General features: G+C 49.0%; 5 protein-coding genes across 10 annotated transcripts; 1 reads left to right on the top strand and 4 right to left on the bottom strand.

Moving 5' to 3' along the window:
* Positions 1-45: 45 nt before the first annotated feature.
* Eif3i (eukaryotic translation initiation factor 3 subunit I) lies at positions 46-6,718 on the bottom strand. The gene is made up of 11 exons (XM_076860854.1): positions 6,626-6,718; positions 6,439-6,531; positions 5,071-5,158; positions 4,714-4,779; positions 3,551-3,700; positions 3,331-3,458; positions 1,965-2,075; positions 1,778-1,867; positions 1,409-1,482; positions 347-439; positions 46-223 (listed from the first exon to the last, which is right to left on the bottom strand). Exons 1-11 carry the CDS (start codon positions 6,626-6,628, stop codon positions 142-144), a joined length of 978 nt encoding a protein of 325 aa, XP_076716969.1. The 5' UTR covers positions 6,629-6,718; the 3' UTR covers positions 46-141.
* Tmem234 (transmembrane protein 234) lies at positions 6,718-16,454 on the top strand. Of its 4 annotated transcripts, XR_013091839.1 has the most exons (6): positions 6,724-6,760; positions 7,048-7,199; positions 8,185-8,251; positions 9,555-9,647; positions 9,952-10,707; positions 16,413-16,454. XR_013091839.1 is itself a non-coding variant. In XM_076860858.1 (5 exons), the coding sequence occupies exons 1-5, from the start codon at positions 6,745-6,747 to the stop codon at positions 13,085-13,087; spliced, it is 522 nt and encodes a 173-aa protein (XP_076716973.1). In that variant the 5' UTR covers positions 6,724-6,744; the 3' UTR covers positions 13,088-13,637. The 4 variants fall into 4 exon arrangements, 3 of the variants coding, with proteins under 3 accessions (XP_076716975.1, XP_076716973.1, XP_076716974.1); XM_076860858.1 differs by lacking the exons at positions 9,952-10,707; positions 16,413-16,454 and adding an exon at positions 12,894-13,637; XM_076860859.1 differs by lacking the exon at positions 16,413-16,454 and having other exon boundaries at positions 9,952-10,711.
* Dcdc2b (doublecortin domain containing 2B) lies at positions 11,461-16,787 on the bottom strand. The gene is made up of 6 exons (XM_076860861.1): positions 16,441-16,787; positions 14,443-14,619; positions 14,024-14,170; positions 13,889-13,928; positions 12,593-12,728; positions 11,461-11,850 (listed from the first exon to the last, which is right to left on the bottom strand). The coding sequence occupies exons 1-6, from the start codon at positions 16,704-16,706 to the stop codon at positions 11,702-11,704; spliced, it is 915 nt and encodes a 304-aa protein (XP_076716976.1). The 5' UTR covers positions 16,707-16,787; the 3' UTR covers positions 11,461-11,701.
* Positions 16,788-17,160: 373 nt separating this feature from the next.
* Positions 17,161-19,902, bottom strand: Iqcc (IQ motif containing C). Its single transcript, XM_076860853.1, is given in 9 exon segments — positions 17,161-17,605; positions 17,608-17,727; positions 17,730-17,794; positions 17,796-17,880; positions 17,883-18,273; positions 18,366-18,484; positions 18,716-18,968; positions 19,182-19,325; positions 19,786-19,902. Coding segments are annotated over 9 exon segments (1,395 nt in total). The 5' UTR covers positions 19,828-19,902; the 3' UTR covers positions 17,161-17,429.
* Positions 19,903-20,125: 223 nt separating this feature from the next.
* Ccdc28b (coiled-coil domain containing 28B) lies at positions 20,126-25,559 on the bottom strand. Of its 3 annotated transcripts, none has more exons than XM_076860855.1 (6): positions 24,968-25,559; positions 23,687-23,872; positions 21,829-21,995; positions 21,505-21,698; positions 21,285-21,307; positions 20,126-20,528 (listed from the first exon to the last, which is right to left on the bottom strand). In XM_076860855.1, the coding sequence occupies exons 2-6, from the start codon at positions 23,848-23,850 to the stop codon at positions 20,474-20,476; spliced, it is 603 nt and encodes a 200-aa protein (XP_076716970.1). In that variant the 5' UTR covers positions 23,851-23,872; positions 24,968-25,559; the 3' UTR covers positions 20,126-20,473. The 3 variants fall into 3 exon arrangements, with proteins under 3 accessions (XP_076716970.1, XP_076716971.1, XP_076716972.1); XM_076860856.1 differs by lacking the exon at positions 24,968-25,559 and adding an exon at positions 24,619-24,915; XM_076860857.1 differs by lacking the exon at positions 24,968-25,559 and adding an exon at positions 23,986-24,603.
* Positions 25,560-26,450: the final 891 nt, after the last annotated feature.

A 26,450-nucleotide genomic window follows, 5' to 3' on the forward strand; every position in this document is an offset into this window, starting at 1 on the left:
GGTATCAGTGAGGAGGGAAAATGATGAGACAGACCCCACAAAATGTCTAACCAGAAACCATTTATTACCAAACTAATTTATTTCTCAGAGTCCAAAACTTTCTGTAAGCAGCCTCCCTGGCCTGGTTGAAGATCCAGCTTCTTAAGCTTCAAACTCAAATTCAAAATACTGTGGGTCGAAGTAGTGGATGCGGACGTATCCATCTTCACCACCGCTGCTATAGCTGGAAAAAGATGGGCAAGGTCCAGTCAAATGGCTGTGGCAGAGGCAGGCCTGTGGGGCCTGGCATGGAAAGTGGGTGGAGACCCAACCCAGGCTAAGTTCACTCCCTTCACTGAGGCCCTACCTCTTGCCATCAGGATGGAAGGCAACACTGTTGATAGGTCCAAAGTGGCCCTTGACTCTTCCAAACTCTTCTTCAAAGGCCAAATGGAAGAACCTGGAGGAAAGAAAGGAGAAAGGAGAGATTCCATTAATTCATTCTCCATCTCCTTCCAAAACCCATCTAAGGTAGCATTCCCCAAAATGCAAACTATATAAAAAAAGTTAATAAAGCAGGGAGATTACAGTAAGTGAAAATGAATAAACAAAGTAAGATGAAGTCAGGGGAAGAAGGGACCCAAATGTCTGCCTGAACATAGCTAAAACTTAATGAGTGCTGTAACAAATATTGGCTCATTTGTTTAATCAGCAAAATTTCATGAAATATATTATTACTGTCCCATTATATGGCCAAGAAGCATAGCTGGGTGCAGTGTTGCAATCCCAGAGACTTGGGAGGCTAAGGTAGGAGCATTGCAAGTTGGAGACCAGCCTGCACCAGTGATGGTGCAGGCTTGTAATCCCAAAAGCATGGGAGGCTGAGGCAGGAGGATCACAAGTTCAAAGCCAGCTTCAGCAATTTAGCAAGGCCCTAAGCAACTTAGCGAAACCCTATCTCAAAAGAAAAAAAAAAGGGCTGGGGATGGGCTCTGAAGTTAAGTGCCACTAGATTCAATTCCTGGTACAGTGGGGGGAGGGGTGGCTCAGTGGTTAAGTGACCCTGGGTTCAATCCCTGGTTTAAAAAAAAAAAAAAAAAAAAGCATGGGCACAGAGAAATATAATGGTATGTCTGTCAAATTCATGATTTATTTTTGGTACTAGGAATTGAACGCAGGGGCACTTAATCACTGAGTTATATCACCAACCCTTTTTATTTTTTTATTTACTGACAAGTTGCTTGGAGCCTCACTAAGTCACTGAGGCTGCAGGTGCAAGGCCCTGGGTTCGATCCAACACCACATAAAAATAAGTAAACAAAATTAAGGCATTGTGTCCAACTACACCTAAAAAATAAACATTAAAACAAAAACAAAACAAAAAATACTGCACATGGTTTCCATTTGGAAGAAGGCCCCTCCCCTTTACCTGGCCTCAAATTTGCCAATCCTGGTGGAGGTTGTGGTTACATCCATGGCTTCCTGACCACCACCCAGCACCACCTAAAGGGAAGAAGAAAGTCCACATGGGCCCAAAGGGCAGATGGGTCTATTTTTTTGTTTGTTTGTTTTTTTCCTGTCCTGTAAGTTCTTAACCTCTCTCATATCACAACAGAGGGATGCCAAGGGCAGGGATAAATAGACACTTCAGCTGCCCAGTCCCCTGTGGCTACTCAGATGTTCAGCTTTATTACTGCTCCTCCTCTCTGCTTGACACCATATTTGTAGCCTACTTGCTAAACAAACATCCTGATCCAAGAAGCTTTCTGAGACTTGGCCTGAGTGGGGGTTCCCTTACATGGTCATAGTTGGGAGACAAAGCAGCTGAATTGACAGGACGTTCTGTCCGGAAAGTCTTCTGATGTTCTAGGGTTGTAGAGTCAAAGAGCTGGAGAGAAAAGGAAAGGAGAAATATATAAAAAGTACTTTCTTGGGGGCAGCCAAAGGATGGGTATAGTCCTACCAGATCTCTTGCCCAGGCTTACCTTGGCTGTGTTGTCTTTGGATGCTGTGACAAACATGGTCATGTCCCTGGATAACTGGATATCATTGATCTGCCGGGAGTGCTCCTTAACATTCACCAATACATCTCCAGACTGAGGAAGGAGGAACTATGAGACTGACCAGCTCTGATTCTTACTAGCCCACTATTCCTCAGAAACCAATACAACCTGGACTTTCCCCTTTATTCATTCCTTCAACCTAATCAGTTACCCTTAAATCTCTTTCTTTCTATACCAGGGATTGAACCTCTGAGCTATGTCCCCAGCCCTTTTTGTAATAGGGTCTCACTAAGTTGTTAAGACTGGCCTCAAACTTGCAGTCCTTCTGCCTCAGTCTCCCAAACTGCTGGGATTACAGGTGTGTAAAGCAATGCCTAACTGCTGCTGCAGCTTTTTTTTTTTTTGGAGGGGGGGGTACAGGGGATTGAATCCAGGTCACTCTACCCCTGAACTACAACTAGCTCGTTACTTTTTATTTTGGAGGTCTCACTAAATTGCCCAGGTTGGCCTTGAATTTGGGATCCTCCTACCTCAGCACCCTGAATCACTGAGATGATAGGCATAAAGCACTGCACCAAATATCAATAACCCTTTAAAGATTCCCTACTGCCTAGAGGAAAATCAGCTCCTTACCTCTAGACACAATGGACCTTAAAAATATAGGCCCTGTCCATTCTCCTACACCAGTGATTCCCTAAGAATCCATGTACTTCCTTAACTCTGGGCCTTTGTTCTTGCCACTTCTTTTGTCTTTGGAATAGTCTATACTTCCTGTTTGAAGTTCTTCTTATTCTTCACAAGGTAGTGTATGTGCCACCTCCTCTGTGACACAGTACACCTTCCATACTTGGTTGAAACCTTTATGATGGCACAATTCAATCTAACTCATATGCCAGATGATTGCAAGTTTCTGTCCCCCTGGAGTAGAGACAATGACTGACTCACTTCTTTGCCTAGGAGCCTAGCATAGGGCCTAGCTCTGTGGTGGCAGGAAAATACTTATTTGTCATCATTATTAACATGTCCTGAGTACTCTGACAACTTTTTCAAAACCTGATGTAATTTGATCCTTGAGACATTTAAGATAAATAGACTCAGGGACGTTATGTAAATTGCCCAAGACCACCCAACTAGAAAGTGATGAATTCTATATCTGTATCCAGCCCTTGCTCTTAATCATTGTGCTAACCTCCTCTTTTTTTTTTTTGGCGGGGGGGCGGGGTGCTGGGGATTGAACCCAGGGTCTTGTGCATGTAAGGCAAGCACTCTACCAACTGAGCCATATCCCTAGCCCTGACCTCCTCTTGTAAGAAATAATTCTGGTGGGCTCAGGTTCCACTCCTCTTACCTTGGCACTATACTGGTTGAGCTCTCCACTTTCATGGCCTGCAATGATGCACTCTCCCAGAGGTCCCCAAACTGCACTGGTGATCTTGGAGTCATTGCAAGGGATCTTCATGTAGGGCTCGTTGTTGTCTGTAGGGGGCAGCAGATGTCCAGTTCCAGCCTCAGGAGCTGGCCTTTCACCTCAAACCAACCCAGGCCCCCAGCTGAGCCCGAGCCCTCACCAATCTGGCTTGGATCCCGCAGGTCAAAGAAGCTCACAAAGCACTGATAGCCCATCTGCTTGTCCGTGGAGAACATGATGATGTTGCCCCCAAAGTCAAAACCACAGGTGCGGACGGCTGAGTTGGTCTTGAGTAGGGCCAGCTGCTTCCCTGGAGAGACGCAGGGTCTGGGCTACAACTTGTCCATTATCACTGCAGGGAGGACTGTCTATCATCTGCCTGCCTGTCATCCCGCCTCACTGTTGCTCCTGCTCTGGTGACCCTATTCTCACTGCTCTCTTCTTCACTGCTGTGCTTTTGTTCAAATCTTTACACTTCTTCCTTACATATCCTGCTAATGTGGCACTGCTCATAATGGTTTGTAGTCTATCTGTCTCCCCCACAAATTTTGCTACTCCACAGAATGGACCTGGTCTGATTCTCTGGATGTCCCTAGTGCCCAGCATAGAACTAGATGCCAGTATATACATACACTGAAGCTGGACCCTTCACCACAACCCCAGCCCTGGGCCCAGCTCTTACCTACCTGGCTTGGATAACTTAAATATGAATGAGTTGAATATGCTCCCCTATCTTCAGGGTCAGCTTTCCCACTGCTCCAGGACCCTGCTAAAACTAACCAGACTGCCACTTTTCCCTGCAATGGCCTCCGCAGCAGGCCACATTCCTCCCAAGCCCCAGAGAACAAAGCTAAGCTCCTGAATTTGGCACCCAAGGACTCTTTTAGCCTAACCTGCCTCTCCAGCCTCATCTTCTCTCCTGTCTATCTATTCCACTCCCCCAAAACAGGACATCAACCAGATCAAATGACACAACAGTCTCCATGCTTTCATTCCTGCATGTGCCAAAGTGATGCTGTCTTTCTCTTCCTTTAAGCCCCAGCTCAGATGTCACTTACCTTGGGAGACCTTGCAGGGCTGCTCCCACCCTTGCTCTAGGCAGTCAGCTGCTCTCCTTGGCCTTCCACAGTAGTTTATTTCCTCTCTCATGGCTTATTACATTGCTGTAATACTTCTTGCTCTTCTACCTTTCTTATTGTCTTATTCTCTAGACTGGGAACCATCTCTAGATTTATTTTGCATTCTCCTAGAATCTCTGTTTACTTACAGAGGTACACTAAAGGTGGTCAATTTTTGCTGAAAGAGTAAATGACTGAAGCTTACCTGTTTCACAGTCCCAGAGACGACAGCTGTTGTCAGCTGAGCCAGTGAGGACATGTTTGGTGTCCCCTGAAGAGGATGTTAAGAAACTTGACTAAGTTTACCGGAGCCCTTGGGAAGCCAACCGAATCATCACCCAGTTCAGTCCCAAAGAGCCTTTCTTCCTCTTAACTCAGGGCACTCTAACCTCCTCATCCAGAAGTGGAACTTGTCCTGAATGTTTCCCCAACCAGTGAAGAGACTGGGAGTAGGAGGTATTATTCTACAGACCCAGACCAGCATCCCAAACTCCCACCTTCAACTCAGCAACTCTTCTGCTGGCAGAGCCTGGAGCAAAGCCTCAGAGTAAAACAAGGATACAGTCAGCATCTACGCACCACACAGCACCAGTATGGCCCATGTAGGTGCCCAGTCTCTCCCCGTTCACAGAGTACCATACATTGACAATCTGGAGGAGCCAAATGACAGGATGGTTCACACCCCAGGAATAGCAATGGCCTTCTATTTTGCCCCAGGAACCCTCCTCAATCTCTAGCCTGCTGATTTCTTGGGCAAGAAAGTGGTAAAATTCCTAGATTCTCCTCCCTACCCGAATGTAAATAGCAGGGGAGTTAAATTTGCAAAAGCATCCTTATTTGCCGGACCTGTCCTCTCCTGGATTCAGAATCTCTTAGAAGAATAAAAGATTAGGTTGTACTCCAGTCCAAATAAACAGTAGCTCTGGTGATCTGTCCAAGTGGGAGGAATTTGTAGTAGGGAAGTCTGGATTCCAATGCCTGCTCTGTCACTATCTCATGGTATGATCTCAAATATGGTGCTTCATCCCTCTTAACTTCAGCTTCCCCATCTTTAAAATAGTCAGAACAATAATGCCTTCTTTAAAGGGGAGGCTCCAATGAAATGATGTCTATGGAACTTATATGTAAGTGATAATATTAATTAGGTACTCCTATGCGCGAAGAACTGTGCCAAGCTCTTTATGAGAACGATCTCATTTGGTTAAGGAGGTACTATAAGTCCCCATATTTATATTTTTTTCTTTTCTTTTTTGGAACGGGAGGGGTGTGTGAACCCAGGGCTTCCCATATGGGAGACTTTGCTGCGTTGAGCTAGATCCCAGCCCTAAAGGTCCCCATACTTTATAAGAAGGAAAACTTGTTTAGAATGATTAACTGACATGCATAAAGTAACACTGCTAGTAGATGCAGGGATTAGTATTCAAATTAAATCAGTTTGACTTCAAAGCCCTCACTGTTACTGCCTCTATATGAGGATGCCTCAAAAGGCAGTACTGTGATATTGTACACTGAGTAGCAGATGGGACTGATTGGACTGAGACTAGGGGCATCTTCATTAAGACCCGTGTCTTTTTAAAATTTCTTCTTCTTCTTCGTTTATTTTCGTGATTCTGGGGATTGAAGCCAGGGCCTTGTTATGCCAAGCACTAATTCTACCACTGAGATACATTCCATGATTCTTTGTCCTACTGGACGTGACTTGTACTATCAAGTTGATCCTTGTCCCTGTTCCCCATCCACAGTGGTCTCTTGTTTTTCCTTCCTACCTTCCTAGATAGAATGCCCTCATCAACCTACCCCGAGATGGCATCTCTCTACTTTTTAGAATGGGACGTTCTTAGGTTCCCGTCCACCCAGGGTCCGGGCAGAAGGAACTCGCCCTTGGGGGGCCCCCTCCGCCTGTCCCGCCCGCCCGGACGCCGGCTCTCACAGGGTCCTTGGCCACGGTGAAGAGGAGGTCTCCCTCGCGGTTATACTTAATCTGCGTAATGGACCGCTCGTGGCCCTGCAGCAGGATCGGCTTCTGTAGGGACAGGACAAGAGTGTCAGCGCCCGGAACCGGACCTCTTCCGGGCCCGGGACCCCCACCACGACACCCCCGACTCTGCGGAACTCACCATCCCGGCGGTGACGCGAGAAGAGCGAGGCGTGAGCAGGACCGGAAGAGGCTTGGAACCACTTCCGTTATCTCGTCTCCACCCACTCGCTCCCGGAAGTAGATGAGAGCGGCGTTGCCATGGCGGCGTCTCTGGGTGGGTAGTGGGCTCCGCCCGTCAACGCACTTTCTGATCCCCACCCGCAGTTCATTTCCTACTCCCCTCCACCCCGAACCCTGCTACGACTCCAGTCCTCGGGCTCCTGAGTCCATCTCCCTCGCCTCCCAAGGCCTGTCCTCCCCGTCGAGCACAGCCCGGGGCGTCGGAGAGCCAAGGAGCGGTGCGGAAGGCTATCTGGGGCTAGGAGCCTAGAGGAGGGCGAGGCCCAGCGGGCGGCCTGTGGGACTGGCGGTCAGGGTGACTCTCCGTCCATCTGTATTTAGGGCAGGTGCTGGCTCTGGTGCTCGTGGCCGCTCTGTGGGGTGGCACGCAGCCGCTGCTGAAGCGGGCCTCCGCCGGCCTTCAGCAGGTTCATGAGCGGACCTGGGTCCGGCAGTTGCTGCAGGAGATGAAGACCCTTTTCTTGAATTTTGAGGTGCGTCTCTGAACAGCCCCTCTCACGGAAGAGTGGCCGCTAAATATTTGGTCTCTGGAGTCAAATAGGTCTGGGTGAGAATCCCAGCCCCATCACTCCCAAGCAGCTCTTGGAGGAGTCACTTGTCCTCTGTGAGGCTCAGTTTTGTCATCTGTAAAATGGAAATTATGATAATCATAGGGCAGTTATGAGGATTGAAGTAAGACACACTTAGCATTGGACCTAGTACATCAAAAGTGTTCCATCCATGGATGCTGTTAGTATTGTATTATTGTGTTCTCTCCAATTATATGAAGAACTTGCAAGTCTTTCCAGAGGGAGAGCTTGGGGCTCAAATTGGCCCTTGGGGTGGAAGACAAAAAGGGATATGGGAAACTACTTCTGACCCCAAGTCTGCTAGTCAAGGCTACTGGGAAAGAACACATGGACACCACCACTTCTCAGGGTTAAGAGCCAGGAGAGGGATACAGATAAAAGTGTTGCATAAGTTCAGAGGAGGGAGACTGCAGATGGGATAGTTATGGTAGGCTTTCTGAAGGGGGTAATATTGGCACTAAAGACCTTACAGAATGGAGCTGGTATGGTGGCTCATGCCTTTAATTCCAGCAGCTCAGGAGGCTGAGGCAGGAGGATCACAAGTTCAAAGCCAGCCTCAGCAAAAGTGAAGCTCAGTGATCTCTAAATATAATAGAAAATAGGGCTGGGGATGTGGCTCAGTGACCCAGTGCCCCTGAGTTCAATCCCTAGTACCAAAAACAAAACAAAACAAAACAAAACAAAACAAAACAAAAAAAAACAGATGGGAAGTAGTCAAGCTAAAGGAAAGGGCATTTAAAAGCAAAGATGTGGAGTTGAGTTTATTTCTGTCTTTGCCCTGGGTCCTTCTCAGAGTGCTTAGTATTCCTTGGATATTTCTAGAAACTCAAAGAAGACCGTGCTACTCAGTCAGGCAATTACACTTATGTCAGTTTTCTCCTATTTCCAGTACCTGGTGCCCTTTCTCCTCAACCAGTGTGGCTCCCTTCTCTACTACTTCACCCTGGCATCAACAGGTGGGTCTCTAGTGTATGGCTGCTCTGCTTAGTGGTGGAGGCCACCTGGGAAAGTTGTTTTGGGGAGGGAACCTGAAACACCTTGTTCCCCTTCAGCGAGGGAGAGCATGTTACTGTTCCCTTCTTGGTAGCCTCCTCTGAGGGCAGAGGCACAGTGGACTGGTTGAGATATGGCTAGGCACTGAGGTGGATCTGGAGCCTGGCAGTCTTGTGCAATAGCATTGGAAGATGGAAAGTTCATTTTGTTGTGCCAAATGCTGACTGTGTCCCTTTTGCTTCCAGTGTGTGCTACCTGCCTGACCTAGAACAAGTCCCTTATTTGAACCTTGGTGTTTTACAGCTGGATTCCTAGCATTGTGAAGATTAAATTCGATATATGAGAAACATAGCAGAGTGCCTGGCACAATAAATACAAATTTCCTTTCTCCCAACATTTGTTGACTGCCCTCTACTGCATCAGTACTTTACTGGTGTTGCATATTTCATTTATGTTCCATCATCACCCTGTGAAGCAAACATGATTGTCATCATATAGAATATTACAAAACTTTGGGCAATTTACTTCACTCCTCTTAGTCTCACAGCATGACAGTGCAAAAGGATTTGAAGCTACATATTAAAATTTATGCTTTTGAATTTTACTTCTGTGGTTTTCCTCCCCTGGAGTCAAGACCCTCCAGGGACTCCAGGAAAGTTTAGGCCCCAATTAGTTCCAGGGAACCCCTCAAGGGCCATGGGAAGATGAGGGACAAGATAGCCACTTTCCTGCCACACGGTTTCAACTTGTCATTCCACTTTGATCTATTTTACATTTGGGAATAGCTGCTCATAAGACTATTTAAGCCTCTGGCCTGATGTATTCATTGCTGCAAAACAATGTTGAACCTTATGCCACCTGGCATGCAGTTCACCAAGTTTGGAGCAAATTATAATTTTAGAATTTTATTATCTTGTCACCTACTCTGTATCCATCCTTTAATATCCACCTATTCTATAATCAAAACAGTAGTGACTATTTTTATTAAGTATCCACTTCAGCCAGGGACTATACGTGCATTATCATAGTTTATCTTACAATATCCCTGCAAAAAAATACCAACAGTGGTATCTTGTTACATGTGGGAAAATAGGCTCAGAGGGTTTAAATATATAACCAAGATTATACTGAGAACCAAGGTCTGCCTCCCTCAACACCCTTGGTCTTTCATTGCACTAAGCTTCTTGCTCCCCCATCCCCCCCCCTTTTTTTTCCTAATGTGATAAGACATTTTGCATCTCAGCACTTCTCATTTTGACTACCCAGATCTGACCCTAGCTGTGCCCATCTGTAACTCTCTGGCCATTGTCTTCACGCTGATTGTTGGGAAGGTCCTTGGAGAAGATATTGGTGGAAAAGGTAAGTCACGCTATTGGGAATGTAGGAAGCAGCTGCTTGGTCCTTGATGTACCTGGGTCAGTTCTTTCCCAGTCCATCTCCCATGGGTTAGAGAGGAGGGCTTTCTCCCATCATGCCTTTTCTTCACAGCTCTCCTGCTTCCTTGTGGCCATCAGTTGTTTCCTAACCCTAAGCAGTCTGGAGACAGAGGCTGGGGGTGGCATCTGGGACTGGGCCCCATATGAACCCTTTCCCCAGCCCTGTACCAGCTCCTTCTTGCTAGCATGCTAGGCTCAGAGCCCCTTGATTTCTGCCACTATCTTAGGAGCAGTCGCTGGCATGGTGCTCACCATGACAGGAATTGCACTTTGTATCACAAGCTCAGTGAGCAAGACCCAGAGGCCACCATCTACCTTTTGAGTGGACCAACCCCAGCTTCCAGCTCTGCTGTCTCCAGGAAACCCCTGGGCCAAGGTGCAGGCAATGAGCAGATGGACCAAGAACTTGCCCTCTCTGAGCCTCAGTTTCCTCATCTCTTATGGGGATAATAGCTACCTCGTGGATCACAGTAAGAGAACAGCAGTAAAAGGGTTTTGTAATCTTCAAGTGGTGTTCAGCTGTTGGAATTTCGCACGGGACACTTCATACTCACCCTCAGTAGCTCTCTGCCTCAACAGCTCTTCTGCTAAAATCTCAGGTCATTATTGCCCAACCACTGTTACCCTGGCCTGCTCTGGACCATCATGGTGGCAGATTACATGGACTGCAGAGGCCCAGCTACATGGAAAAGACCAGCTGCCATGTTGCAGTCTCGAAGCCAGAAATGTGACTGGGATACCTCCAGCGCTCAGTGCCTTGGTGACTTAGGGGAGCAACTGAGGAGAAGAGGGTGCATCAGAATGTAGATATAGGACGTATGAACTCTGTTAGCCTTGCCTTTCCTACCCATGAGGTGGGCAGAAATGCTCTCCTGCCAGCCCCTCTCAAGACAGGTAGACAACTGAGCCCCAGCATCACCAAACTGTAGTATCCAGTACAATACCTGGCCAGTAGCAGCCTTCAATAAATCTGTGCTAAACAGGTTAGTTAAGTATTCTTTTATTATGACAAATCTACTCTCACATTTGTGGTCACTTGCCAAGCTCAATCAGCTACTCCTTTCTCTGGACAGAGAATCCCATAAGAAAACAGCCTCCACAGCTAGGGCTGCTCTGCTGAGGAGAAAGAAGACTGGGCTATAGGCTTAGAAGAAGAATGGGAAGGGGTTGAGGAAACCACATCCCTATAAGCACAGGGGAACAGGCTGAAGACAAAAGGTGTCTACCCAACTGCTGTCTTCCTGTTTCTCTTTAGAGCTTTGGCTCTCAAGATGGTGCAACGGCTAAGGCTGAGGATGCAGTCTTGCCCCAGACTTGTGTTCCAAGGACAGGGCCTCCTCCACTGTTTGTGCTGCTCTCTGGAGGAAATGATGATAAGTACAGAATGGAGCCATGCATGTGTCCAGCCTCTAGCCCCCTGCAGGAAATCCCCCTCCCCAGAAAAGACTAGAAATTAAGAACTCCAGCTAGGCATGGTGGCACAAGCCTGTAATCCCTGCAGACTGGAGGCTGAAGCAGGAGGATTCCCAATTCAAAGGCAGCCTCAAGCTTAGTAAGAACCTGTCTCCAAATCAAAAATTAAAAAGGGTTGGGGATGTGGCTCAGTGGTTAAGCACCCCTGGGTTCAATTCCGGGTAGCAAAAACAAAAAAAGAACAACTTTTTATTTTTTTATTTTTGGTACTGGGGATTGAACCCAGGGACACTCAACCACTGAGCCACATTCCCAGCCCTTTTTTGAATTTTATTTAGAAACGGTCTCACTGAGTTGCTTGGGCCTTGCTAAGTTGATAAGGCTGGCTTTGAACTTCCGATCCTCCTGCCTTAGCCTCTTGAGCTGCTGGGATTACAGGCATGTGCCACCGTGCCCAGCTTCTTCGTTTAATGAGGGAGAAAGTCAAGCTTTAGGATGTTAAAAGGTCTTACAGTCACAAAGGGAGGACCTGTTCCTGGGACTCAGAACTGCCAGTTTCTAGCTCTAAACTCCCATCTCCAAGTATGGCTTTCTGATCCTGGAATTTACCTGGTCCAAGGGCTGCTCTGTCCAGGTGTCTTCATCGTTTGCTACGTCTTGGACCCCTGTTGTCTCCCTCCTTGGGTGAGGAGCCCTGTATATTCCCCTAACTCCTAATGAGGGAGGTAAAATTGACTGATGCCCAGACTGCAGAATCCTTGGCCTTCTTTCTCTTGACCTCTATAGCTCTTTCCCCTCCCCTGCTTGCTCCACATTCCCCACTACTTCAGAGGATGGCAGGGAAGTTTAGAGGCAGGCTTTTAATCCAGCCCCAGCCCTTGTAAAGCCCACCCTGAATCATTTTGAGATAAGCATTGCCCTTTCCATGTGCTTCTTTTCATATGATAAGTCCCTAAGAAAAAGCAAGAGACTGGACATACAAATGGGAGAGTAGAAGACAATTATGCTGAGGTCAGAGCCAGCTCTATACCTGGGCATTCTGCCCCAACAGATATCCCCAACAATAGCAGGTACCATCCTGTGTCACTGTCCAAGGGTGGCTGCGTAAAGTGTCTGCCTAGAATGCTTAAGACCCATTGAATGGGTTTCAATCCCCAGCACTGGCTGGGCACAGTGGCTGGCACACACCTGTAATCCTAGTGACTCAGGAAGCTAAGGAAGGAAGATTGCAAGTTCAAGGCCAGCCTCAGCAACTTAGAGAGGCCCTAAGCAACTGTAGGCCCAGGGGCCTGTCTCAAAAAATAAAAATAATAAAAGAGCTCGGTTATTGCTCAGTAGTTAAGCACCCCTGGGTTCAATCCCCATTACCAAAACCAAAACTACAACATCAGTCCCCAGCACGGGAAAAAAAGGGGTGATTGGCTGAGAAAGGCTTGGTCCACAGAGGCCCCTCACCTGATGGAAACAAGAGAGTGGGGAGCTTGCTTCTTGGCTGAATGTTCTGCTGGGGTCTGGCATAGAAAACAGATGGTTCAATTTGTACTGGTTCCTTTGGAAAGGGAAGAGTGACCTGTGTCCTGAGGCCCTGGTCCTACAGAAAGAACACTGGGCTCAGACCCTGGTTTCTGGCTTGTCTCGCCTTTCTTATTCCCCAGTCTAGGCTTCAGCATGCCATGAGGCCTGTGGGAGCTTGGGAGAGGCAGTGCCATCTACCTTCACAGTCTGCATCCTCCCTTCCTGCCCCTTCTTCCCACAGACTGCCTATCCAGGGACGGAGCAGCTGGTGCCTGGCACTCGAAACCAAACTATACTTGGACTTCATGCTTACTGGCTCATATCTTTGGAGGGCTCAGACCTGTAATAGGATGGGGAGCTGAGGTTCCCTGGGCACTGCTATGCAAAGAATGCCAGTTCTGTCTCCCAGCATCCAACCTATCAAGAAGGCATTAGGCCCTTTAATAGATGAATGGATTTTAAAAATGTGGCATTTATACACAATGGAATATTACTCAGCACTAAAAAATAACAAGATCATGGCATTTGCAGGCAAATGGATGGCATTAGAGCAGATTATGCTAACTGAAGTTAGCCAATCCCTAAAAAACAAATGCCGAATGTCTTCTCTGATATAAGGGGGGTGACTCAAAATGGGATAGAGAGGAAGAGCATGAGAAGAAGACTACCACTAAATAGGGAAGAGAGGTGGGAGGGAAAAAGAGGGAGAAGGGGAGTTGCACAGAAGATAGAAGGAGAACCTCATTGTTATGTAGAATACATATATGATGTTGTGAGGAGAAAAAGAAAAAAAAAGTGTGTCACATTAGATTGGATAGAGAGAAAGGATGGGAGAGGAGGGGAGGAGTAAGGAGGATAGGAAGGGCAGCAGAATAGAATAGACAATATGATTGATGTATGTACATTCCATGTATGTATTATATGTCAAAATACATTCTGCTGTCATGTATGACTAAAAAAAATAAAAATAATTCGTATGGTTAAAAAAAAAAAAAAGAAGGCATTAGGTCTACAACTTCACCTTGAAGATCATTTCTGGTCTGGCCTGTGCCACTCAATAACTGTGTCACCCTGAACAAATCATTTTACTCCTATGAACTTCAGTTTTCACCTCTGGAAAATGGTGATAATCTATTTCACGAGATTATTGAAAGGATTCAGTGAAATAAGGTCAGAGTTCAAATATATCAGAGTTCTCCACTTCCTTCCCACCCCCATGCCCTGTGGATCACCTACCCTCTGCCTGTGGGGTCTATACTTCAGGCCTGGAGGATACCTACAATGAAAGAAGGAAAGGCTTGTGTGGGCGGAGAACTTGGAGTCAGCACGCTCACCAGAGGGCACCTTTCTCTGCTGCAACCACATACATACCAGCAGCCCCTGGGCAGGGAGGGACTGGGCACCAGCAGCTCCAGATAGGGAAGGGCCTTGAATTCATCCTCTCCAACAGCCACATAGTAATGGCCATTCACCAGAGCCTCCACCGATGACAGTGTGAGCCCTTCCAGGGTGCAGAGTCTGGGGGAGAGGTGAGCAGGATAAGGACCTGCAGACAGATTGCCTCTTCACAGTCAGCAGGCAGTGAGGGGGCAGGTACCCGCTGGCCTCTGGCCCTCAGACCTAGGCTCTGCCTTGGTTCTGAGGGCTGGGCCAGAGAGACCACTTCTTATGGCACAGGAGGAAGTCCTGCTGGAGGGAACATTCTCCTTTTGCCGTTTCATCCTCAGGAACAGCTGAACTCAGTAAGGAGACTCTGGAGACTTTTGGGCTTCCCCAGGCCCCATACTCACTTATGCACAGCCCCATTCTGTAACTTGGCCTTGTCAGTCAGGAGCTTCAACATAGTTTCCCAGTCCTGAATGGCAGCCTGGGACACCTTCAGATTGAATGGAGGACTTAGCAGATCCCCATTCCTAAACACACTGAGACAAAGAACCACCTGGTGAGAGGGAGGGACCTGGGACTCCCTTCATGTGAGAGGGATGGCACAGGTGCCAGAAGATGGTTTGAGAACCACTGTACTGATCCAATTCCACCCATCAAACATGTTGGACATTTTTTTTTTTTTTTTTTTTTTTTTGTACCCAGGATTGACCCGGGGTGCTTAACCATGGGGCAGCATCCCCAGCTTTTTTGTATTTAGAGACAGATGAGTTGCTTAGGGCCTGGCTTTAAACTCATGATCTCCTGCCATGGCTTCCCAAGCTACTGGGATTACCACACCTGGCATGTTGGACCTTTTATTCTTCCCACTGGTAATCAAAAGCTCCTGGAACAAACACACCCATTTTCTCTATACCCCTGCTCTCTGATGCTGGACTCACTGAACATAGAAGGGGATGCCTGCAGGCAGCCACTGTCCAAGGGCCCAGTCACACGGGTGGCCAGTCATGAGAGGATCCTGAAACCCAAGTCAGATCCCCAAATCAGGAAAGAGGTATTTGGTTAGGGATGAGTCAGCCCAAGAAACGTGTAGTGAGCAGGAAGGAACCAGACTCCTACAGGGAAGGAGGCAAGGAGGGGGCCCTTTCACTAAAGGGTACTTTTAGATCCCCTAAGTCACTCTAACCATCCCCTACCCCCATGTGTATTTCACAGTTTCCTCTTTCATTTGGGAATCACATAGGACCAGGGGATAGTGTCTTGAAATTCCATACCCCAAGGAGAGCAGCAAGCTCCAGAGTGGGAGTGGAGAGTGTCCCCCAAGGAACCTGCAGCTCTTGCTGCTTCCAGGGTCTCTGACTTCCCAGAGCAATTTGGAGCAATCCCAAATCCTACCTAGGAGGGCTGGGAGGGCAAAGGGGATGGGGGACAGCCTCCCCCAGTACTCACTTGTAGTCTGCTGCTCTTCCCACCTGGATCCTTCCCTCCAGGGGGTAAATAACTGAAAAGACATTGGATGAAGGTCATCTTGGGGAGTCTGGTGCTTCAACAACCCAGTAACTGCCAGAGCATGGGCTGGGGCACAGCTCACCAGGTACCTCTCCCCACAAGGACAGTTTCTCAGTGTACTCAGGCCAGAAACAGATGCTGGTACTTGAACCTACCTTAGAATTCTTTAAATGCCAAGTCAGGCTAGAAATTCAGATTGGGATTATTGGCAATAGCGTTAAAGATTGAGAGAAAAGAGGACATTAAATATCCTACTATATCTCAGGAATTTTTACATTCATGAAGTAGATGGCTTAATCTACATTTTGTATGAGATTCAAGAGAAGCTAAGTTACTTACCCAAGGTTACACAGGAAGTGACTAAGACTCTGTCTAGCTCCTAAACCCTTGTTCTCTCCATTGTAGTAAGCAACCTCAGCTAAGAGCTCAGAATAGGATGTGGAAGCCAGATCTGGACTGGAAAGTCAGATAACTTAAAATTCTTTTCCCACCTTGGAAGGTGGCCCACCCTGCAGAGAGGGATGATCCTAGCCTACCTGAAAGGTTGGGATACATAGCAGGGAGAGAGGAAGTGTCATCAGATTTAGAGTAGTGGTGATGATGGTGGGAGGGGATCTAATCAAGATCTTTTAGAAAAAAGTTCAAACTGCAGAATAGTCTCCTTCTCATGGTTCTGATTGTGGTGGGCATGGGCCCCAGTATCAGACAAAATCCAATCTAAATTATAGTTCAACCACTTGTTGCTCACGTACTTAGGCAGGTGTTCACTATTTCTCCCCTCCCTGTTTAAGTAACAAAATACATAAAGCTGGTAACTACATAGTAAATACCAGACTCACAATTGTTCCTGCTACTGCCTCTCTCCTAGGCTCTTTGACCAGGCTCAGCCTACTTACTGGAGCTTGTGAAATCTTTCGAAGCCAGCAGCCACATACTGCCCTCCATTTTGCAGTTCTGCCAGGTCGGTGACAGGGTGGCCATGAAAAGGTGTATAGAGGGCACGCACAGCTAGTGGGGCCTGCACAGCTGATGTCACCTCATAAAAGAAGGCCTCCATGGTGGGGAAACGGCGTTGGGTCACCACCAGCTGGCGGCCTGGGGAGTGAGGATCCCCATTTCGGTATACCACTATCCTTTTGGCTCCTGAACTTCCACCTGCCATAGTGTGTCCTCCGTCAAGAGACACAGAACTGTTGCCAGGCAACTAAGGCAGGGCTAGAGCCATGCCAATGAGAGGTGGAGTCCTGCCCTTTCAGAGAGAGCCTCTGGTAGGGGCATTTTTCTGCATTCACAATCTCAGCCAATCTCACTGATAGGGCCTCACAAGAATAGGACAGGTATGATCACTATATGAAAAAAGACCCTGGGGCTCAGTAAGAACAGCAGAGATCCTACTTAAATACAGTGTTCCAGTACTTTTCAGAGCCTTTTCCACTCGAAGCCTAACAGTTGAGCTCAAGTGAGGATCAGGTTGGGAACTATTCCCCAAGGAAGATCTACCCTCAGATCTGCCCCTGGGCTGTGGCTCCCAGCTGGCTCTGGGATTGACACTCACCCCATGATGACAGGAAGTGAACATGAGGGATGAAAGCAGCCAGGCTCAAAAATCCAAGAAAAATTTTTATTCTCTTCCAGGCCTCCCACTTATCTTTCCCCATATAACTAGTCCTTAACCTGAAATTTGGATTGAGCCTAAAGCTGAGAATGAAAAGGTGTCCTTTGCCCTCTGCACTATGCCTCTAGTCTCTGCTCCAGTCTCCGTTGGCCCCACTAGCCATTGATGGCTGGGAATGAGGGCAGGGGAGGCAGATGAAGGCCTGTCTTCACCATAGCCTTGTCATAGAAAACCTCATTGGAACCTGTTCCTCTGCTAGCTCCTCAGGATCTAGCTTGGTGGTCCTGCTTTCCATAGCCTGTCCCTCCACTGGTCCTCTCCTTTCTGGTCTAATCCTGTGGAAGATAGGGTCTCAGGTGTCCTTGAGCTCCACAGTACAGTCCTCTAGCTTTTCCAGCCTTCATGACTAGGCTCACTGGAAGTTTCAACTATGGAACTTCTGCCATGGGACCCTGGCCCTTGGACATTCGAATCCTCCTGAAATATAGGGCACCATGCTTTGGTCCTGCCATGGTCCCATCACAAATGATGTGTGTGGTCTTTGGAGAGGTCATATCTTGTGGCCTGCTGTTTGGTAGTCAGGTTTTTTTGTGGTTTGGTCTCTGGGAGACTTGTCCTTAATATTTGGGTCCTCACAATGCGGGCAGCTGTCTTCTGGCCTTCCCAGAACAGGGGCTCCTAGGTTTGAGGCCCCTCAGGATCTGGTCCTCTAGGAATTTGTCTGCTGTAGGCAGGCCCCTTTAAAGGTCTGTCCTTCATGGTTTTGTCCTTTGGTGAACCTGTCCCTTCCAGCCTGGCTGCCTGATGGCGTAGGCAGCTGTGGTCCAACCCTCCTATAGCACAATTCCCTGCCCTTAGCCCCAGCAGTAATTTTGTCTACAGTGTCCAGACTTTCTGGGTACTTAAGGAGTTGTGATTTGCCTTTTTGGCAGGAATCATCTGCATGGTCCAGCTCTCCAGCGGTCCTCTCTCTGCAGAACTGGTCCTTCAGCAGTGGGTTTGGTTGTGACCAGGCTTTCTCACAGGCCAGTTCCCCATGGTCTGTGCACATGCTGGGCTCATCTGTGGTCTGGCCTGCTTCTGGGGATCTCAGTGTTTGTTTGAGAATTAGGTACTGTTGGGAGAGAACAAATACTGTAACATGTGAGCCTGCTTACACAGGCCCTAACTCCTAACCCTTCGCCTATTCCAAAAGTTAGTGCCTACCTCCTTGCGACTGTTGATGGCCTGTTGTATCCACAGCAGTTCCATGGCCAAATGGCTGCGGTGATACTGGAGCTCTTGGATCTCATGCTGGCTATGGGATGGTCCTGGACCTGTGGCTTCTTTGAAGGAGGCAAGACAGGAAGGAGAATGTATTGAGGTATAGACACTGGAAGCTGGTTTAGCCCCAGACCTTGGCAACCCCTCACTGCTCATGTGTTTCCTTCAACTAGGCAGGGGAGGGAGGGAGAAAAGGGTTGCAGCTAATCTGGCACATCCCTTTTACTTTTTAGACTAGGAGGCTAAGGCCCTGAGAGGACCAGGGACTTTTCCTGATCTAGGCAGAGAGGTACCTGAGTTCTGCATCCTTGATGTATTTGTTTCCTCTTGGCTGGATTTCCTGCTCTGCTCAGCCTGAAGCCAGAGGTTGTCATCTCTGCAGGGAAGTCTTCCTGGGTTTGTTGAACTCTCTCCTGACTTCTTTAGCACCATCTCCTCCCAGGGGGCCTCTTTCACAGACTCTTTATATGGAAAGTGGCTGCATAGTTTCTTCTCTGGACTTGGTATCCTCTTTCCTGCTTTCCAGAAGCGTTGAGATTTTGCCTTCTGCGAAATCAGAAAGGTATGATGGTCCCAGGGCTAAACCCCTGGGCACCATGATCTAACTGACAAGTTAAGTAAGGACTGGGGTGTGAGGAGCAGTCTGCTGTATCTTCCAAAGGTAGAGGCCTGTCAGCTGGAAGAGCAGGTTCTATCACTCTTTTGAATTCCCTGCCAGGTCTTCCTTACTCTCCCTTCTCCCCCTGGGGTGTATACTACCTCTGGGAGAAACAGAGGCCTGGGAATTCTGCCAGCAGTCCACTGAAGCGTGCCCAAGTCGCCTTCTATCTCTTGTACAATTGCCTCATACTCAGCTCGCAGGCTCTGGAACTGGCGTCGAACCAAGAAGCCCCTGACACAGGCCTGGTGTGGAGAACGAGAGTAAGAACGCCCTTGGCACTTTATTTTTTATTTTTTAATTTTGCTAATATATTTTGCTTAAAAGTCCTTGGTACATTAGAAGAGGGAACATATCTTGGGGTATTCTCTGGAGAGGTTATCCCGGGACTGCAAAAATGGACATGGCCATGGGGAAAGGACAGGTGACAGTGGGCGCTGGGGCTCCAGGAATTCAAGGGAGTATGCTGGGCTTTACTCTCCTCCTCGCTTTAGACGCTTCCGGAACTTCCCCTGGCCCACACGCTCGTGCGGGTCAGGGGTGCGGGCTTAGGGAAGTCCATGGATCTCTGCATTCTTCGGGAGTTGCAGAGGTGGGTTGGCATCTCCAGAGGTTGGGTAGGGACTGACCGTGACAGCCTCACCCTACTGAAAGATCCCAGTCGGAGACCCTAGGTGCAACCCCGACCACCCCTCTGCCCCGAACCTGCAAGGCCGACACCTTCCGAAGTAACAATTCGGTCTCCATCAGGAAGCTAACGTCCCCAGCCAAGCGCTTGCGCAGTGCGTCCTCTGGCGGCACAGCTCCTGAGCATGCGCAGTTTAAGGCATGGCGGCTCCGCTCCGCTGCCTCCAAGGCAACCTTTACCTAGCTTGCTTTAGACTGGTCTGGCTGCCAAGCGCTCTGGCTGGTCCTCCATTCTCTTGGAGCCACTAGCTTCATCCTAATTCCCGCCCGAGCGGGGACTCCAAGCCCTCTGTGCTGCGCAGGATTGTTTTATTCTGAGAAGAAAGGCGCAAGGAGGGGAAGGAAGACACGGAGCCACTTTTTTACTTTTTAATTTTGGTTTAATTCCATCCAGTGTCCCCAACTCATAGCACCTGGGGAGCTGCGAAACACCCGAGTCCGTAAAGTCATTTTTTTTTCCCGGTCCTGGGGCTGAAACCTAGGGCCTTGCACATGCTAGGCAAGCGCTCTGCCACTGACCTACACCCCCATTCCTCTATTAAAAATTTAATTTTGAGCCAGGGTCTAAATGTAACAGGCTGGTCTTGAACTTGAGATCCTTCTGCCTCAGTCTCCCATGTAGCTGGAATTATAGGCGTGCACCACCACAAAGGGAAGTCACAGTTTGAAGAGAATGAAAGAGGCAGTGTGGGCCTGGGTACTACACCTATGCAGCTGACTGCTCCTCAGGCTCAGCATTCTCTGCCAGGTGCAGTTTCTGTCTGTGCCAGTCAAGGATTGTGATGTTTGGACTTCAGTCGTTCCTCTCATCTGTCTAAACATCCCCTATGGGTCTATTTTCCCCATCTGTGCAAAGGGCTGTCCATGGTCTGAGGTTTCAGTCCCCACCTGCCCTTCTTTTTCTGAATGGTGCTGGGGACTGAACCTAGGAGCTCATGCATGCCAAACATGTGATCTATCCTGAGATATCCTTGCAGCCCATCCTGCCTACTCTTCTTGCTAGGTCACTTATCCCTTTCTCTTTTCTTCCAGATCATGCAGGTCAGAAGAACCGGAGGACCCGTGGGGTGTGTGTGTGTGTGTGTGTGTGTGTGTCTACCTTCATGTAGACGCATGCACATTCTGCAGAGCTAAATGAGGATTAGTCTAAATTAATACATTGTTCAATATTGAAAGGGCAGGAGGACATCAGACACACTTTGCCATCACTGGTATCAGCTGAAGTACTTGCAAAGATTTTGATGGGTAAAAAAATAATCCCTGCATTCACCAAAGATTTTGATTGGTAAAAAAATAATCCCTGCATTCACCTTTCTCCTAATATTTGGGTTGGGAAATTCTTTTTACATTGCCCCCAGGTAGGGGCTGTTTGTGGCTAATTCTGATTCAGTAGGACTGCAAAGGGGTGGGGATATTTGGTTATGTGTGCACACATAGGTGAGGAGGAGGAACCTGACCTCATCTCATCCCTTCCTCAACTGCAAGACATGTACACTGTGGAGTCTTAGAAAGGATACATAGAATTACTAAGATCTTCCAGCTGTCAATAGAGAAAAGAAGATTTCTATAAGGAATGGGACTAGAACAAAGACTGAATGCTCTGGGGACCCTCATCTAATAGAAACTGAGGGGCTTATTGCTGTTGGATTCATGCACCCCCATCTTTTCATCAGGGACCTTGGGAGCAGAAATCTTTCCCACCCTTGATGTCCCCAGGATCCAAGGTGCCCAACTCACATTGCTAAGCAGCTGGTCCAGGTTGCGGTCTGCCATGGTCTTCTTCTGTTCCTCAGGCAACCCCTCCTCGATTCCGTCCTCTTCCTCTTCCTCATCCTCCTCTTCCCCACACACATCCAGGCTGAAGTGCAGCCGGGCCAGCTTCTCCTGCATCTCTCGAACATGTTCCAATTGCTCAAAGGAGCATTCCTTCCCTGGAATGGGAGCAATCCTCATTCTCAGGAACCCTGACAGTAAGCCTGGGAACTTGTTCCAGCCCCACCACAGAGACCAGGACCACCCTCCCCACCCACAGCCCCTCTCTGCACAGCCTCCAGGACTCACCGAAGGCTTGCAGCCTGCCGGAGTGGAAATCATTGAGCAGATTCAGCAGACCCCCCTCCATCTCATAGACATCAGTCACCTCGGTCAGGAAGGAATGCTGCAAGGGCGTGCCTGCAGAGCCGCCCCCACCTCCAGCCAGTACTGGGCGGCATTTCTCCTTGCCTACTCTGTATGGAGTGTACATGACCATGAATGGGGGACAGCCAGGCATTCCTGGATCTTCTGTGCCATCTATCTAAATCATCTGCCCATTCATTCATCAATACAAATAGAAGTTTTTTGTTCTGGCCCTGCCTGGACACTGGGATGGATAGAAGGAAGGGAATAAGTGAGGAGGGAGAAAGAGGTCAAAAAAGAAGTCTTTCTACCAATGACATAGCCAGAGCCATGCCTGCAAGAGACTCCTGGATTTCTGTCGGAGACCTTCAGTTATCCTCCTATCTCCTGTGATTCTGAACGTGTTACTTGTTCCCTTTGGCTTTCAGTAATTTTGGGTATAACTTTTCCTTTATCGCCACCAGACTGTCTTACCCCCCACCCCCACTTCTTCTGCCCTCTTCTATAAACTGATTTTTTTTAATTCTTAATTTTTTTCTTTTTTCTTTTTTCTTTTTTTTTTTAGTACAAGGGATTAAACTCAGAGGTGCTTAACCACTGAGCCACATCCCCAGCCCCTTTTATTTTTTGACAGGATCTCTCTAAGTTGCTTAGGACCTCATTAAGTTGCTGAGGCTGGCTTTGAATTTGCAATCCTCCTGCTTCAACCTTCGGAGCCACTGGGATTACAGACGCGCACCACCATTCCTGGCTACAAACTGTTTTGAATTTTTTGTTTCCTTAGGATAACACTGAATGCCCTTGCCAACCTGGCCTTCCTTCCTCTTAAGGCCTGCATTTCCTATTATTCTCAGTCCAGTCCTGAGCTTCAGCTATAGCCCACTGTAGCTGTTCCTAAACATGCCTCTCAAGCAGGAGGTATGCAAAGCCACAGGGGAAAACGGTGATTTTGATTTGAACATTTGGAGAAAGAACACATTGTATTTGGTGGGAACAAACATGGACACTTTATAAGGTAGGAAACAAATTCCCAATCATTTTTAAAAATTCAGCAGAGAAGGGGCTGGGGAAGTGGCTCAAGCGGTAGCGCGCTCGCCTGGCATGCGTGCGGCCCGGGTTCGATCCTCAGCACCACATATAAACAAAGATGTTGTGTCTGCCGAGAACTAAAAAATAAATATTAAAAAAAAAAAAAAAAATCCTCTCTCTCTCTCTCTCTTTAAAAAAAAAAAAAAAAATTCAGCAGAGAATTCAAATTGGGCACCCTGGTATCCCCTCACTATTTCTTGTTCCCTGACACTCCATGGCCCCCAAAGAACCTGTGGTTCTTGGAACCTTCTAGGCAATCTCCCCCACCCACAAACGCTGGGAATGGAACCCAGGCTCTTGCATATGCTTAGGCAAGCACTCTACCACTGAGCTATATTCACAGTCTGTGGCAATATCTTTCTCTCATTTTTAGGCCAAGCAAGCTTTCAGCTAGAATATTCTTCCCTCTTCAGTGTATCCAGCAACTTCCTTGGACATTCTGGCAGGTTGCTCCCTCCCTCCCAAGAAGTACAGCCTCATAATATGTGATCTCGGTTATCCATCTGGCCTTTTTGCCATATGCACTTGAGAATAGGTACTGGATCTAAGTCATCTCTGAGTGCTCAGGGGTCAGCGGGAGCCAGCCCCAAGGAAGGGACCCATTATTGCTTAGTGGCTAAAGGCTGATGGCCCCCTTTGCCTTCCTCCCCCACAGGGCTCAAACCAGAGTTGAGAGTCCTTCTTCCTTGCCCTGCATCCCTTCTGTACCCACCTCTTGAACTTGGCCCGCTGCTTGGGGGATGGTAGATGAGGGAGTCCCAGGGCCAAAGAGCCACTGTGGCTAGTTGGCACAGGGACCCTGCGTAGTGTGCCTGGGGCCTGGGCTGCCTGGGTCAGGCAGGGCTTGGGACTCCTTTTCTTCTTTTTGTCATCCATTGGGTGCTGGTAAGACTCAGGCCTGGGAAGGAAGCAACCTCATTGAGATTCTGAGGGTCAAAGTCATCCCTTCACCCAGCAACCCCTGAGAGGTGCAAAGGAAGGGCCCTGGGACCTTCCAACTTGTTTTCTCACAAATGTCAGAGTCTTTGTTCCCTTGTCTGTGCAGGGTCAGGTGCCACTGCCTGTTGATGGGATCATGGATGAGCATTTTAAGGACCTTCCAAGGCCCATAAAACCCTTTCTGCCTGGGCCCTGTCTGAAGGGGCTAAACCGGGAAGCTATCCTGTGCTGTTGGAGTTTCCTGTCCCTCTGGCTAAAAGGGTGGGGCTGGAGAGGAAGCATAGGGAGACAGGGTGGAAGTGAGATGGCAGGAGTACCGCTAAAGACTAGGAGTGTCCTAGCTGGGCCCCATTCTGTTTATCAGGTGCTGACTAACCCGGTAGGCATGAGAGGTGACCAGGGTGGGGGCGGGGACACCTGGGAAGGCCCTAGTTAGTGTCAAGCAGCAATGACCCTGGATGGGTATGGGCAGAAGTCCGGGCCCACGGGGCGGGGCTCGCTGTGCTCCAGCTTTACACTGGCATCCCTCCTCTTCCACCCCGCGCCCAACCGCGAGTGCCAGGGACTCCAGAAGTTCCCAGGGACCGCTTCTAGCTGCTCCTCCTTCTCCAAGTCCCTGTGGTGGGTGGTCAGGCAGCAGGCAGCCTGGGCCTCCAACAATGGCCGCGCGAATGGCCGGCACCGCTCAGCCGCGGAGTTCGGCACCTGAGCCTCCGCTCTAGGGGTCCTCTGGCGGCGGCCTCCCTCCACGCTGCTGCCACCCGCCTGACTCCTCTCTCTGGGGCGGTGAGGCGAGGTCACAGCACTGAGGCTGGCGGGCGCCGAATGGGTCTGGGCGTGGTGGAGGGAAGACGGGCGCAGGGTCCGCCTCTTGCTGCGGCTGGGTGACCCAGTGAGGGACAGGAGAGGTCGGAAGCTGGAGCCCCCGTACCCGGGAGCAGCCGGGGCAACCTCGGCTCGGTTTCCCACGCTCGGCCTCCGAAGCCAGCCCCAAACACAGCTGCAGCCCTTGGCGCCCGCCCCGCACGCCCGCACCTCCTCGAAGGCGACCGACCTGGAGGTTTGGGGTCCCGAGCGATGCTCGAGGGCCGGTGCCCGGCGCCCTCCGCGCGCTCCTCCCGGGAACGCCAGCGGGTGGGAACTAAGCTGGCGGGAGTGATTTGCATTTAAAGAGAAAGTGACCTTCTAGGGCTTGGGTTGGAGCAAGTTGGGAGGAGCATCCCCAAATTGACTGAGCTCAATTCTCTCACTCACCTGACCTCCTGCCCGAATTAAGGCGACCCTGTTGATCGTGCGATAATGGTTTAATAAATACTTTTCTTTCAGTTTTGGAGGGAAGGTACAGTCTCTTAGAAAATGGTGGTGGCTTTGTCAGGAGAGGAGGAAGGGGGATGGAAAGTAAAGAGGAGGCAGGGAGGGCTTGGAAGAGGGAGAACGTGTTAGTATCCAAGAATCTTGAAGCATTTTCTGTCTACTCAATACTCCTAACAACTCTGCGCTATCATTGCCACTGTCCACATTGTAGGGAAAGTAAACACTAGTCATTTCCAGGGCAATAGCACTCTCCCCATCACACCCAGATCCTGCTGGGTGGTGAGCAGTGGGGCTATATTCTGGCACCGACAAGTGCCAGGTCCCCTCCTCATCCCTCAGCCTTAGGAGATGTGTGGGGAGCCCCAGGTCCGAGAGAAGCGCACCCCAGTCCGAGAGAAGCCCACTCCATTCCCTGGCCTCTGACTTCAACGCTCAGAAGGGAAACCTGAGCACCTGGAGAAGCCTGCATCAATGGGGCAGCTATTTAAAGTCCTGGCAGAGGATCCTGGCTCAGGTCCCCAGGGCAGCATCTGATGCCACATGGGAGAGGCTCATTCTTGTCAGGCTGCCCAGCAGGTTCAAATCAACTGGCCCAAGGCAGTGCATACAGCCACCATGTCCATTTCCCCCTCACACTGGGCAAGAACAGCTGCCCTGGGCCAGGCATCTGGCGAGTTAAAGAGAGAGGCCCTGCTTCTGCAGGCACCTGTGGAAGGCTCATTCCCAGATATATGCACTCTGAAGACTACTCTAGAAAGGGAGACATTACTTCAGGAATTTTTCAATAATTGGGAATCAAAGGGAGAAAGGACAACAGGAAGTCCTTTTCCTCCCTTACCAGAGCTGCCAAGAGTGGTGCTAGGGCTACTCCAGGAAAGTGTAGAGGGTACAGGAGCTCCCCTGCAGTTCCCACCCTCAGAAGCCTCAATTAATAGCAGAGATGCTTTGCTTGGAAATTCCACGAGTTGCAGCAGCATTCCCTCATCCCTTCCAGAGATCTTTGGAACCAATGTGGCCAGCACAGAACACTTATCAAGACCTTGGCTAGAAGGGAAAGAGGCTCTGTTCCTCTAGCTTGGATGGTCACAGCCAGTGGTGGTCTACTTGTGTAAGTGCAAAGCAAAGGGCCCTTGAGTTGCTTCTGCCATTTGTTGGGCATACATCATGTACCACGTACCACTTTTTGTACATAACCCAGGTCTCTGAAGTAATAGGGTTTTGGA

This window comes from Callospermophilus lateralis, chromosome 7 (genome assembly GCF_048772815.1).
Source record: "Callospermophilus lateralis isolate mCalLat2 chromosome 7, mCalLat2.hap1, whole genome shotgun sequence".
Lineage (NCBI taxonomy): Eukaryota > Metazoa > Chordata > Mammalia > Rodentia > Sciuridae > Callospermophilus > Callospermophilus lateralis.

What these genes read in the sequence shown, in the direction of transcription:
- Eif3i (XM_076860854.1), bottom strand. An exon ending in TCTCTGGGACTGTGAAACAG is followed by an intron (nt 3,701 to 4,713) that starts GTAAGCTTCAGT and finishes GCGTCTCTCCAG; the next exon opens with GGAAGCAGCTGGCCCTACTC. An exon ending in TTCCATCCTGATGGCAAGAG is followed by an intron (nt 224 to 346) that starts GTAGGGCCTCAG and finishes ATCTTTTTCCAG; the next exon opens with CTATAGCAGCGGTGGTGAAG.
- Tmem234 (XM_076860858.1), top strand. An exon ending in CCCTTTTCTTGAATTTTGAG is followed by an intron (nt 7,200 to 8,184) that starts GTGCGTCTCTGA and finishes TCCTATTTCCAG; the next exon opens with TACCTGGTGCCCTTTCTCCT. An exon ending in CTTCACCCTGGCATCAACAG is followed by an intron (nt 8,252 to 9,554) that starts GTGGGTCTCTAG and finishes TTGACTACCCAG; the next exon opens with ATCTGACCCTAGCTGTGCCC.
- Ccdc28b (XM_076860855.1), bottom strand. Translation starts at nt 23,850, where the DNA reads ATGGATGACAAAAAGAAGAAAAGGAGTCCCAAGCCCTGCCTGACCCAG. An exon ending in CGGCAGGCTGCAAGCCTTCG is followed by an intron (nt 21,699 to 21,828) that starts GTGAGTCCTGGA and finishes CTCCCATTCCAG; the next exon opens with GGAAGGAATGCTCCTTTGAG. An exon ending in GAAGATCTTAGTAATTCTAT is followed by an intron (nt 20,529 to 21,284) that starts GTATCCTTTCTA and finishes TGACTGGCACAG; the next exon opens with ACAGAAACTGCACCTGGCAG.
- Dcdc2b (XM_076860861.1), bottom strand. Translation starts at nt 16,706, where the DNA reads ATGGCAGGTGGAAGTTCAGGAGCCAAAAGGATAGTGGTATACCGAAAT. An exon ending in CAGAATGGGGCTGTGCATAA is followed by an intron (nt 14,171 to 14,442) that starts GTGAGTATGGGG and finishes CCTCTCCCCCAG; the next exon opens with ACTCTGCACCCTGGAAGGGC. An exon ending in TCCCTGCCCAGGGGCTGCTG is followed by an intron (nt 13,929 to 14,023) that starts GTATGTATGTGG and finishes CTTTCATTGTAG; the next exon opens with GTATCCTCCAGGCCTGAAGT.